The sequence below is a fragment of the Nymphaea colorata genome, chromosome 2, assembly GCF_008831285.2.
Source record: "Nymphaea colorata isolate Beijing-Zhang1983 chromosome 2, ASM883128v2, whole genome shotgun sequence".
NCBI classification, from domain to species: Eukaryota; Viridiplantae; Streptophyta; class Magnoliopsida; order Nymphaeales; family Nymphaeaceae; genus Nymphaea; species Nymphaea colorata.
This window is the reverse complement of record NC_045139.1, coordinates 4,886,189-4,898,568: the sequence shown is the minus strand read 5'-3', so window position 1 is coordinate 4,898,568 and position 12,380 is coordinate 4,886,189. Positions and strand designations below refer to the sequence as shown.

General features: G+C 36.6%; 1 protein-coding gene across 1 annotated transcript; it reads right to left on the bottom strand.

Moving 5' to 3' along the window:
* Positions 1-1,574: 1,574 nt before the first annotated feature.
* LOC116248642 (protein DETOXIFICATION 16-like) lies at positions 1,575-8,493 on the bottom strand. The gene is made up of 9 exons (XM_031621548.2): positions 8,243-8,493; positions 7,422-7,797; positions 6,060-6,228; positions 4,354-4,440; positions 4,171-4,227; positions 3,838-4,076; positions 2,582-2,700; positions 2,376-2,462; positions 1,575-1,673 (listed from the first exon to the last, which is right to left on the bottom strand). The coding sequence occupies exons 1-9, from the start codon at positions 8,417-8,419 to the stop codon at positions 1,596-1,598; spliced, it is 1,389 nt and encodes a 462-aa protein (XP_031477408.1). The 5' UTR covers positions 8,420-8,493; the 3' UTR covers positions 1,575-1,595.
* Between the last annotated feature and the right edge of the window lie 3,887 nt (positions 8,494-12,380).

Here is a 12,380-nt window from a genome sequence, read left to right as displayed (position 1 = left end):
AGAAAAGGATTGTTTGTAGATCAAGTTACCTTCACTGTACATTATAAATCCGTAGCTAGAAATGATCCCACCATCTATCTACCATACAACTATCACGCCTCTCCCTTGTATCTTCTTGAATGATCTATTCTATCATATACGTGACTTGACATATCTATTATGAAATGTTGCGCAGGGTGCATAAAGATCACATTTGCAAAATTACTCAAATAGTCAAACCTCCAGAGGCTCTCTGAGTGTGCGAAAGGCTTACCCGCCTCTGGGGTCGTAATTTGTGTTGGTATTAGTGATAGTAGGGGTGCATTTTGTAACTTAGGTACTGAAAGTATAGCTTTTACTTAGGCAACGTATTAAGTATAGAGAATTGCGTTGGAGACGCGCCTCTTCAAGTACCCCGCCTGACTAGCTACATTGTACTCATTGAAGCAAAACCTCTTGGCCAGGATCTCGTCATTCACAATTTTGCTTTGTTCGATAGGAACTGCTTATATGATATGAGGTTTTGGGATCATATATTTTATGAGACGTTTTGTTCGTAAGCCATGAGCATGACATTTCTTCACTTGGGTTGAGGAGCGTCCATGATCTTAAGCACGGGAGAAGTTTTCCAAAGAGTTACTTCTCTACAAATGGTTATTTGTGTACAAAGAAGGTGAAAAGCAGTTCTGTTTCTTCTTTGGAGAAACGTCAACTGAAGTTCTCAACGCCATCAAACACATTAATAGGTTGTTTTTTATTGCATCGATTCTCGAATCGGCCGCCGATTCTGAATTGGACTCATTTTTTAGACGACTGGTAGATCTCAGCAGTGCAATTGTCAGATCCATGGTACGCATAAATAGCATGAATTTCAGGTCCGACCAGGGGGGTTTGTCGGTCGGACCTGAGATCCGTGTATCTAAGATTTCCATGACTTTCGCCGGATGAAAAAGACTGTAAGCCACATTGAACTATTATTTTATCAAAACTATGTAGCCCATTATTTTTAAATTTGTTGTAGTTTGCAGAAATATTTATATATTAAACTTAAAATTTTCAAAATCAGAGGATGCTCCTTGAAGTCATAAATAGAGCACATGATATAAGAGCTCAGTTATTGCTTTCCAAAAAGTCTTCACGTGCCAGTAATAGCACATATTTAATGAAAGCAAATACAATGTATAATTTGTTGGAAAAATTAACTCTGCAGTAAACTGAGAAAAAATGAAATAAATTTCCTTTCCTTATTAACCAATTTGTCAAATTTTTTATCCCCATATAAACTTTTTGTTCTATGAAACGCAGTGTTTCATGGTAATAGAAACTTTGCATGCTTTGGAACACTGTGTGTCAGAATTATTCGAGTAACTCGCTCTATTATTTCTCAATTTTATCGTTCACCGCAGTGAATTTTGGTGCGATATTATATATCATCCTTTATAATTTAATGTTTAACATAAATTGCATCGAAAATTGCACATGGATTCATACTTCGATCTTGAAAATGCAGGGAACTTAACACATGATATAATGGCTTAGTTCCTGCTTTCCAAAAAGTCTTCACATGATGTAGTATTTTGCTGTTCTGTTGATAACAATCATAAAATGATTTTTCTTCATTTGGTATTAATCAAAGGATCTTCACACTCCATTGACAAGCTGAGGACCTGAACTTTGTCTTCTATCTCCTTCGCCTGAAACATAAATGTGATAATCAGAGCCAAAGTGTAAGAGATCTAATTAATTTCCCTCTCCCGAATGAGATTCAGTTTGCAGACACGACGAATCAATCCATCTTGCCAAGCTTTTGCATGTGAAAGAAGAGTGAGCAGTTTGATATTGTCCTACAACATGCTAGAAGGCACAGTGCTACTTAGGCGCAAACACGAGTTGAGTCGAGTTCGAGCTGGGCCGGTAATGAAATAAGAGTGAGCAGTTTGATATTGTCCTACAACATGCTAGAAGGCACAGTGCTGCTTAGGCACAAACACGAGTCGAGTCGAGTTCGAACTGGGCCGGTAACGAAAGAAGAGTGAGCAGTTTGATATTGTCCTACAACATGCTAGAAGGCACAGTGCCACTTAGGCCCAAAGACAAGCCGAGTCGAGTTCGAGCTAGGCCGGTTAAGCATCAAATATTCAACCAAAGGTGGGTCTTTCAGATCTCATTCTTAAATGTTAAAAATCTAACAATCCTCACCCTTAAAAACTTGATCGATGATCTATTATTTGCTTAAAAGTTATGCAGCTTTTTTGTAAATTTTCTGAACCTTGGATGGGTCACTTTCTAAGTTTTGGAAAACCAAGAAGGACACAGGTTATGAAATGCATATTACAGTGAAGGATGGGAGAGTGACTAATTAATATAATAAGAGGTGGGTTCAGTGGAGAAGCTACTTCTTTTTTCCAGTCACCAGAAAGTGTGAAGCAGAGAAAGAAGGCAAGTTGCGTGAAAGTCCCAAACATTATTCCTATCCAAAGCCCCTGTGGTTGATAAATACATCACAAATGTGCATTAATAATAAATAATATTAATGTAAATTTAAATAATATTTTCTGCATAATGTAACAGAGTTGAAGAGAAGAAAGATATGGAGACTAACCTTTCCACTTAGATGGAAAAAAAATGCTAAAAAAGCCGCTGATGGCACTCCCACTATGTAATAAGCTCCAATATTAACCAATGCGCCAAACTTTTGCCAACCACAGCCTCTAGCAATACCTAAAGGTCAAAATGATAAAAAGTTTGAGTGCTTTTCTGAATTTTCCTTTGGAGATGCATAGAAAAGAACAAACCCGCCTAGGGAAACCAATACATCAAAGATGACTACATAAGAAGAGTTACATATAAATGAAAACATTCTTAGATATACAAAATGGGAAACGTGGTCGCAATTGTGGAAAAGAAAAATGCAAAGCTGAACTTGAAGATATGAAGATAAGGAAAGGATCGAAGGACTAAAGCACCTTTTTTATATGCCCCTCACCAACTACAGTTCTTTCACCAGACCAAAAACAAAAAAAAAAAATTCTGGAAACTGGTCAAAAAATCAGGTGACGAGACCCGGTTTTTGTAAAATCATTTTTTGAATGTGGCATTCAATTGCGAGCTAACGGCATGTGAACAGTGTTTTCAGTATGCTTGGGTGACAACAAAATCAAGTGGCTTTGAAAGAAAACTAGTTTTGACAAAACCTGGTGTTAGAAGGGATCAAGTAACTCGTTACTTATCATGTTTGTAAGAACTTTTTGGAAGGATTCAAAAACAGTTGCTAAACAGTTGTTTTAGTTTGACAATAACTTCCTTTGAGTAGGATGAGTATTCCATTATAAGAGTCAATGACCCTACCATTTTTCCCACTCTCTACCAAACTTGCTTTTGGTGCATTAGGCTAACACTCTCACTATCGTTCAACTTACACATTAGTATTCTCTCCTTTTAAGGCACAATAAATTGACATCACGGGAGGTCTCGACACAAATATTGGCCTCCTACCAACCCCCGCCCAGTCCGTTGTGCCAACCTCTTCGGGAATTTGACACAATAACTTATATGCATGCTTTTGGTGCATCAGGGTAACACTCTCGCCATCATTTACACATCAGTATTCTCTCCCTTTATGACACAATAAATTGACATCACGGGAGGTCGACAAATACTTGCCTCCTACCAACCCCCGGCCCAGTCTGTTGCGCCAACCCGGAGGGGAATTTGACACAATAACTTACATGTTATCCTCATCAAATCCAACAGCTGAAAGGCAGTATTCATAGCAGTATTCATATAGTCTCATATCTCCCAATTTAAATAACATTAATGCTCCTATGATAACAACTGATTAGTATTCAGTTCTTTTACCTGAAAGCACAGACTGGATTGCATCCATGAAAGTTGAAGTTGCAAGCAGCGGCGTCATATATGATATGTATTTGACGACTTCTTTGTCGTCGCTGTAGGCGTATCCCCAGACTGATCTAACCAGAATTATGGTTATTGCAACAAATGCAGCTTCTATCACCACTATAAGCAACATGACATATACGGCTAGGCGCGCGGCTTGCTGTTTTCCCGCACCGAGTTCGTTTGATACCCTTGTACTGAAAGGAGATTAAGAAAAAATTCAATACAGAATTGGAGAACGAGGAAGAGATTATAACAGAGAGTTGAATGTCCTTGATCACTGGTTTGTACCTTATAGCTTGACCAAGGCCCGCTGGGATGGTGTAGACAGCCCAGCTTGTGTTCAGGCTACACATAGAGAGCGTGACCGTTAGTAATGTTTAGCATGTTGGATTTTACTTTGTCTGCTTCTTCATCATGTGAACTTCACATACATTCAATAAGACAAGGGAGTCGTAGGGCAGATGAGTTTACGTGATGGATAGCACTGATAGTTCGAGCTCGGCATTAGGGAGCAGTCCAGACATGAGGATCATGATCTCGAAGGCCCACCACTCTAAGCTGTGAAAATGAAGACAAAAAGCAAACGAAATCTCAGCCGTGAAATTGATGACAGAAAGGCAAAAGGAACACAGTAGAAGAACAAACGCCGACAATGTGCTCTACCAGGGTGTACAAAAGGTCAAAGGGATGAAAGTAGATGAAGTGACATTGATAATGTGCTCCAACAGGGTGTGAGAATGATGACAAATTGCAAAAAGAGTAAAGTAAATGAACAGATACAGACAATGTAAATGTGAGAACAGTGATTTTGAGTATAGAGAGTCATACAGCTACTTTGTTCATTTAATATAGATGGATGGTTGAAGGAAAACCTTGAAAAAAACGTAAGAACTAATGCTAAATGATAAAAATGTCTACCATTTTTTTCTTTTTCTTTTTTCTTAATTGTCTATCATGATACATTGAATAATCTAATACATTGAATAATCTTGGTTAGATGGTTGGTGACTCTACAAAACCAGAGTCATGCTCACATATATATCATGATGTAGCTGCCAGATGTTATCATATGATAAAACATTTAAAACCCAGCTGTAAAATTTTTACGTAACGGAAGCCCTAGCAAATGGTTTATGGTATAACAACTGTTCATGATGTATCTAATGATGGTCTATGTAGCATTTAACTATGTTCTTGCATCCAGCAGCATCCAGATTTCAATTTTCTTCTAAATATATCGCCTCTCCTTGGAGAAACGCTTTTTATGGCCTCAACAAGGAATACACATTCAACGAGACGGTGGTGTTGACATTACCTTCAACCATGCTGAACCCCAAACTACGCAAAATTAAAAGGTTGGACCTTGGTTGACTGATTATGAAGAAAACTGCAGTCTTTTTAAGAAATTCAACAATGTGAGGCCTTCAAATTAAGAACAAATTACCTCAACAAATACTTTTTTTTTTTTTAACAAAATGCACGCAATTACGGCGTTGATTGTGCCCCTAGCTGGAAGTAGAGATACAAATGAATTGGATATTTGGTATATTCAATTACCCATTTGGTTTTGAATCCGTTGAGTGGGTGTGATTATAGAACAAATCAGATTAGATCATTCACCAACTACAAGTTTGAAATGCAGTTTCATAACTAACTGTGAAACCGAGACTCAATATTTGACCGGACTTCAATAAACATCTTGCTGATCAGTGATCAGCCTTATGGTTATCGGATCCAAATATCTGTTTTAGAAAAGAGGGTCCGATTTTGAGATCGACGCCAACCCAATTACAAAGAATTTATTTAAGTTGTAAAAAAGATGGATCCAATGCTAAATCCAACTTATTTACATCCCCAGCAAAGTTGCTTCAGATAGCTGGCACATTTTAGTTTTTCACACACACATATATATATATATATATATTAAGCAAAAGGGCATCTAGAAGTTGTAAAATATATGAGCAAATTTGTGGTTTAATAGTCAAACTACCCTTCAATGAGGCAAGGTGTCTTGTTTAAAGAAACTCATTTGTTTCTTTTTTCTCTTTTCTTTGTATTTTCAACTTAGTCTCCACATTCTCATCAATTTTAATATATGATGGTCAAACAGCGATCAATTCTCTCTCTCTCTCTCTCGCTCTTTTATATATATATATATATTCTTGAATGAACATTACCAGAGCATGGCAGCTGAAGGTGTTGCCAGTCTGAGAAAGTTGAGAATGCTTCTAAGGGCAGGCTTTGAGAAACCAGTCCAAGTCTTTTTGCATGCGGGAGAGACTTTGATATACGCTGCCAGCAGCAGTGCATTTACCCCGTAAGAGATCGAAATGGCCAGCGCAGCACCTGCAAGGAACCTCGTTAATTCAAGGTCGGTTTCATATACAGTAACATCTAATGGTGGTAATTTTTTCTCATATAAAGTGGTAGAGCCAAAAAGAATATGCATAATGACATTTTTGTCGGTAAAAACAGACACAATCCGAATGATTGTACTTTACAATTGAAGGCGATGACTCAAAACAACCCTTAAATAAGCACTTCTATCTCATGTACAAGCAACACAAAATACTTCTTCCACCCAAGCTCCAAAAATAAAATCCTTATTATCTAAGAGATTTCACAAATATATAATGATGCATAATAATGAAACAAACAATGAAAAGATAATCTCAAGCAAGGTAAGGGAGAAACACCAATTTTAACTTGAAAAGCCTTTTCAAGATGAAAGGTAAAAACCACAAGGTTGAAAGCAACCCGACAACAAATACATTATTTAATATGAAACAACCCAACCATAAATCCACTATGTAATATGAAACAGCTACAAGAGAGCAATATATAATGCTTACACTCCAAAAGCTCAAGAATCGTCAAAATAGAGAAGCAATGATGCAAATGAACAGGAGAAAGCGGAAGAATATTACTCAATTGAGACTGATGATTTTCCAATAACAAAAAACCCTATTTCTCTTGCCTAATCTTTAACAATCAAAGAGAAAAAAAATAGAAGAAAAACCCAAACAGTAATAAAATCTTTTCCCTTCACAATCTCTTTCTGTCTCTTGATCTCTCTAATAGCTTCAAGCCTTCAAGAGTCAATGGAGAAGCAATAACTATTTCTTTTAAGAATAACTGTTTCTTTGTTTTCTTTCTCTCTCCTCAATAACTTCAAGAATAAATGGAGAACAATAACTCTTTCTTTTTTTCTCTCTCTCCTCAATAACTTGATGAATAAATGAAGAACAATAACTTTGTCTTTTTTTTGTCTTTCTCTCTCCTCAATAACAAGAAGAGTAATACCCAAAAGCCAGCACAAAAAAAAGAAGAAAAAAAGCGTCCTTCAATTTCAGCCTTTTTTTTCCCCTTTAAAATTCAGTTTTAGTTCACCAAACTTATCAAAGCCGTTCATTTTCATTTTTGTAAAGAACATGCGCTTTTCTTTTTTGTCGGTTGATCTGGATCCTCGATCCAGCCCAACAATTTTGACTCCCGACTGATGTTCTGGCGTGGAAGGAGAGAGATGAGGAAATTCGTACCTCTAAAGCCGAGCTCAGTTCGGAAAACCAGACTCCAACAGGTGAAAAGATGCAGCAGCGTGCAGAATCCGGTGCTTACCATCGTAGGCAAGACGATGTTTTGGGCCTGTAGAAATCTGGTTTCGCACTGCAAGAGGGCATAGGAGAAGAGACTTGGGATCAGCCACTTACAGTAAATCCCCGCTTCTCTCGAGATCTCCGGGTCTTGCCCGGCCGCCATGAGAATCTGCTGTGTGAAGGCGAAGAGAACAGAGAAGGGGATGCTGAGGATCGAGAGGACAAGAATGGCTGTCTGCAGGTGTGCACCAAGAATGTGATATTGCTTTGCTCCATGGGACTGTCCGCACAATGTGTCCAGTGCACTGCTCATTCCCATCTGTCAACGCCAAGAGAAATAGTTTATCAGAAAGCAATGCAGGGAGGAAGACAGACAGAGGTCTTGCAGTGATGGTAGGCTGGATGACATGAGTTGGCGCTTGAGATCTTCAAGGGTTGAAACCTACAAAAGAAAATTTCCATATGGTGTTGAAATTCGTACTGGTATAGGTGACGTTATGAAAAGTCCTCTTGTGGCATTCTTTTTTGTATGTATCTGAACTTATCCTAATCAAAAGAAAAAAAACACCATGCTGGGAATCACAAAATCATGTCTAAATTGAGAAAGGGATCTCCTGAATATTGGGTATAATCTATCACAGAACCAGATCAAATGGCAATTAAACTTTTCTCAAACTAAGTGGCTGCCTTTTTCATGTCATCTATCTCAAATTTTTGAATGTGTTCATGCGTATAAGAGTTATGCCAATGTTTCTCGCATATACCAACAAACTGAAGCCGGTGACATTGACGACGGAAGTCGCTATGGAGACACCGGAAAGCGGAAGAGCTCCGAGATGGCCGACGAACATGATAGATGTCAACTGTATGCATTTATGAAGAAGGTTCGCGACTGCCAGTGGACCTGCTAACTGCAACTGCAGTTTGACCTCGTTGATCATGTCTGCGGAAGTGACCTTGACGACGATCTTTTCTCCATCAAAAGCTGGAGATAGAAGGGATTCCTCCAGAGCAACATCCTTCTCCTCCCCCATTACTAATCTCAAACTTTACAGAGTGCAGAAGTGCTTGAAGATCTTGGAGGTTATTTATCCTTGAAAGAGAAGGATGTGGACATATTTGTGGTTGAAAAATTGTACATGAGAATGAAAGCTTAGGTGCAAAATCATTATAGATATATATACATACCGAATTTTTTCTTCTCATTATACAGGGTTTTTTATAACAGGGAGGTTTAGCATGGATCTATTTTATTTATTTATCTTAAAAGTATGTTATACATTTTTATAGGAGAGTGTGCCCCAAGAAGGACCCACCCTCTTCCTTTTTTTTTTTTTTATGCTCTTAGTTTCTGGGTTTTATGACTTGGATGGAAAGTGATGCCCATCAACTAGCCACTGTTTTGTGTTTGTAGTTCAGAAGAATTGCATTTATGAAAATTTAGCTGAAGACTAGATTTTACCTAACCCATCAGTCACATTACATAAAATATATTTTTAATGAGTGACTAGGTGAGACTACGGTATAAGAGGAGTTTTGTTATAGGATAGTGGATATTCAACTTGGAGGATTATTTTTTTTATTGGAAATAAGTTTGAAGAGAAGCTCTGAGTTAGAAACTAATTAGAAGGATGATAAATATTCAAACCCTTAAGTATTTGATTGCACAATAATTGCATGTCAAGGAGCATTATTTATATATGGTATAGTGAAACTCTAAGAAGCCAATCGATGCAAGGTAAACATTTATTTTGGGCAAATGTTTCACTTCTTTTAAAAGGTAAAATTTTTCTATTCATTTACTTTCAAAAAGTTATAATAAAAAAAATAAAAATTCGCAAATAAATAGATCAAGGCCTAACTTTACAAGTCTGACAAATAGGTACTCAATTATGAAAATGATTTCTAAGTTATGAGTTAGGCTGTGTGTTCCCAACACACAGATTAAACACCCTAGGAATGAAGCTAGTGTGGGCCACTGTCAATGCCAGAGATCTTTCGGTGGACTTGGGTCCAGCAACATTTAGTGCTCACTTTAAACCCGGTCTGTGTCTGCCAACTCTTGACCTACAAAGTCAGAGACCGGTCGATTAAAATTTTTTAACTTAGACGTTGACCAAGCATTTTATGAATTTTTTTTAACCCATCCCATTTTTACCCTATCTTTTATTTTTTATTGAGGATATTTTGGTCATTTTTTATCCATAGCCCATCGAACTTTGTTATGGAACTGGGACATGACGAGGTCCTCTCTATAATTTCTAAATTGCTGTCTTCAAACAAAAAAAATGTTAATTTAAGGAGACAACGGACCCTATAAAACAAAATATATAATTAAAAACAAAGAAAAATAAAGACCCTCTGCCGTTGCTGTCAGACAAGGATCAGGACGTGTTCCTCGCTGTCGGATCAGGATCCCCTTTTAAATAAAATATTTTGTTTTACGAGCCACGTCCGTCGTTGGACAAGAAGGGTCCTTTTTTAATAAATAAATTTGTTTTTCAGATATTTTGTTTCTACAAAGGGACTTGTGTAATACGATCCAAAAAAAGAGACTTGTGTAAATTATACTTATAGATTAACCTTTTTTATTTGGAAGCAGCGATTTGAGAGTAATAGAGAAATGTCGAGAGTCTATTTAATATTCTTGAAAGATGAGTAGTTGATTTGTTATTTCCTTATTTTCATACAGCTTTTTGATTTTACAAAGAGGGTTTGGTGAACAGGAAAATCATTTTAATGAATAATTTGTTGAAAAATGATCTCTGCAGCATGCTCATGCGTCAATCACAGGAAAAAAGAATATCGAAATGTTTCTCTTCTTTCTTCTCAGATTTGTAAGAGATTTTCTCGATTTTATGTCGGCACAAAAACATCTAGTTATTTCATGAAATAATAAGTATATCTCACATCAAGTACATCTTAGAGAATGCCACAAAAAAAAAAAGAGAATAATTTAAGCATTCTTTTTAAAGGATATGAAGAACCTTTTAAGTGGTCCGTTCTAGAGAACTACATGAAACAAAAAATTTATTCAAAAAAAGCTTTGAGCATAAGCAAAGCCAAAAAGTTTTAGTTGAGGGGCACTGACTCATCTTATTATTGCAATTGATTGGGTGCACTTAAAAGTACAAAGCATTGGTTTGAGTCTAATGTGATGCCTCAGATGGCTAAGCCTGACTTCAACACATGATAAAATAAAAATTTTACAAAGGTTTACACAAGCTAGGGTGGGTAGTTGCCCACTCCAGCCCCATGGTAGCTCCGCTACCTTTGAGGGGGTGTTTGATTACTTTAATTTTGGACGCATAGACTTGATGTGACATACTTTCAGAAAATAGGAGGGTAGAGAGTGGGAACTTAGATCTATGAGTTTCAAATCCTAAGGATCAAAGATCATAATAGGTCAAGGGCAGTTGGATTTTTAGATTCTATGATGGATTTAAGATGAGGTATTCAAAATCCATAGTTATAACAAATTGTTGATTTGAGAACCATGAATTAAAATCCCTATTATGCCCCAAATATGCAAAGATAGCTTGAGACCAACAATTTGTGAACCATGAATTAAAATCGCTATTGTGCCCCAAATATGCAAAGATAGCTTGAGACCCATGGATTTGAGATGTAAAGATCATAAACCATAGTGTAATTCATGCATAAACAAAAAAATCAAGTTCTTATTAGAAATCAAAGTCCTAAAATCATGGGGACTAATATGCCGAATGCAATATTCAACCACCACTCTAGTTCTAACGTGTGACAGTATATATATATATTGATTATCTTTAAAAATTTAAAACTTCATAACTAATACCCCTTAGCCAAAATTTTCTAGCTCTGGTGGTGGTGCTCGATTGTATCTCAACTATAACACCATTGACTCCCCCTTGTCTCTCTCTTACTTATGGAATCAACCACATTTTTTGACATTATTTGTATCCAATCAATTGAAAGTTGAAACAACAAAAAATGTGCGTGGGATCGTTAGCAATGCCTCTTTTATGCTTGAGAAGGAAAAAAAAGAAAAGTCCATGTTTCCAAAAGTGTGTTTCACAATTTTAGATCAGTTACCCAACAATCTTATTGTGCCCAACTACTCACAAACTTTCCACCTACCTACAACTCTCTCTCTCTCTCCTTCTCTAATACATTCACTATTGCCAGACCGTGAGGTTATGCTGGGAGTTGCGGATACAAAATTTTTTGGTTGAAAATATATATATTCATAGCTTCTAGGTTATGGTTGTCTTCATTTTTTGGGTGAAGGGTTGGATCAAAATCATTTGTCTTATTGTTCAGGTCTTTTCTGACCTTCTCTTGTATATGACCATTTTGTTAGAATAAAGTTAGGGGGCCTAACCCCCAAACAAGCTTTATACTTCAAACTGTTTCATTTGTCAAACAAGTCCTAAAAGATCAGCTATCTGGATATCCCATACCAATCTGCACATTGTAAATAGAAAGTTTGTATATCTGTTGCTTCTCATGCAAATATTGTTTAATCCCTTCCTTTATTGTAAAAAATAAAATAAAATAAAATAAAAGAATGAACAAAGTTTAAGGCCTACAAACAGAGGAGAAGGCCTCCAAAAAGGAACAAAATACAAACTATTTATAACAAAATACAAACTATTTATAAGTATATCTGCTACTTCATTTTTTATTGTTTACAAATAAGAATGTTCCCAATTATTCCCTTCAGATATCTAACCACTCCACTCTCTTTACTGTTTGTTGACTTAGCCGATTCAGCCAATTCGCAAGATTCACATTATTCTGTCCAACAATATAATAATTCATTATCATATGTACTATATATTATGATATACAATAAAATAAATCCACATATTGTTGTAAAAATCGGTCTCTAACTGGCGGGAAACCTATTGTTTTTATTGC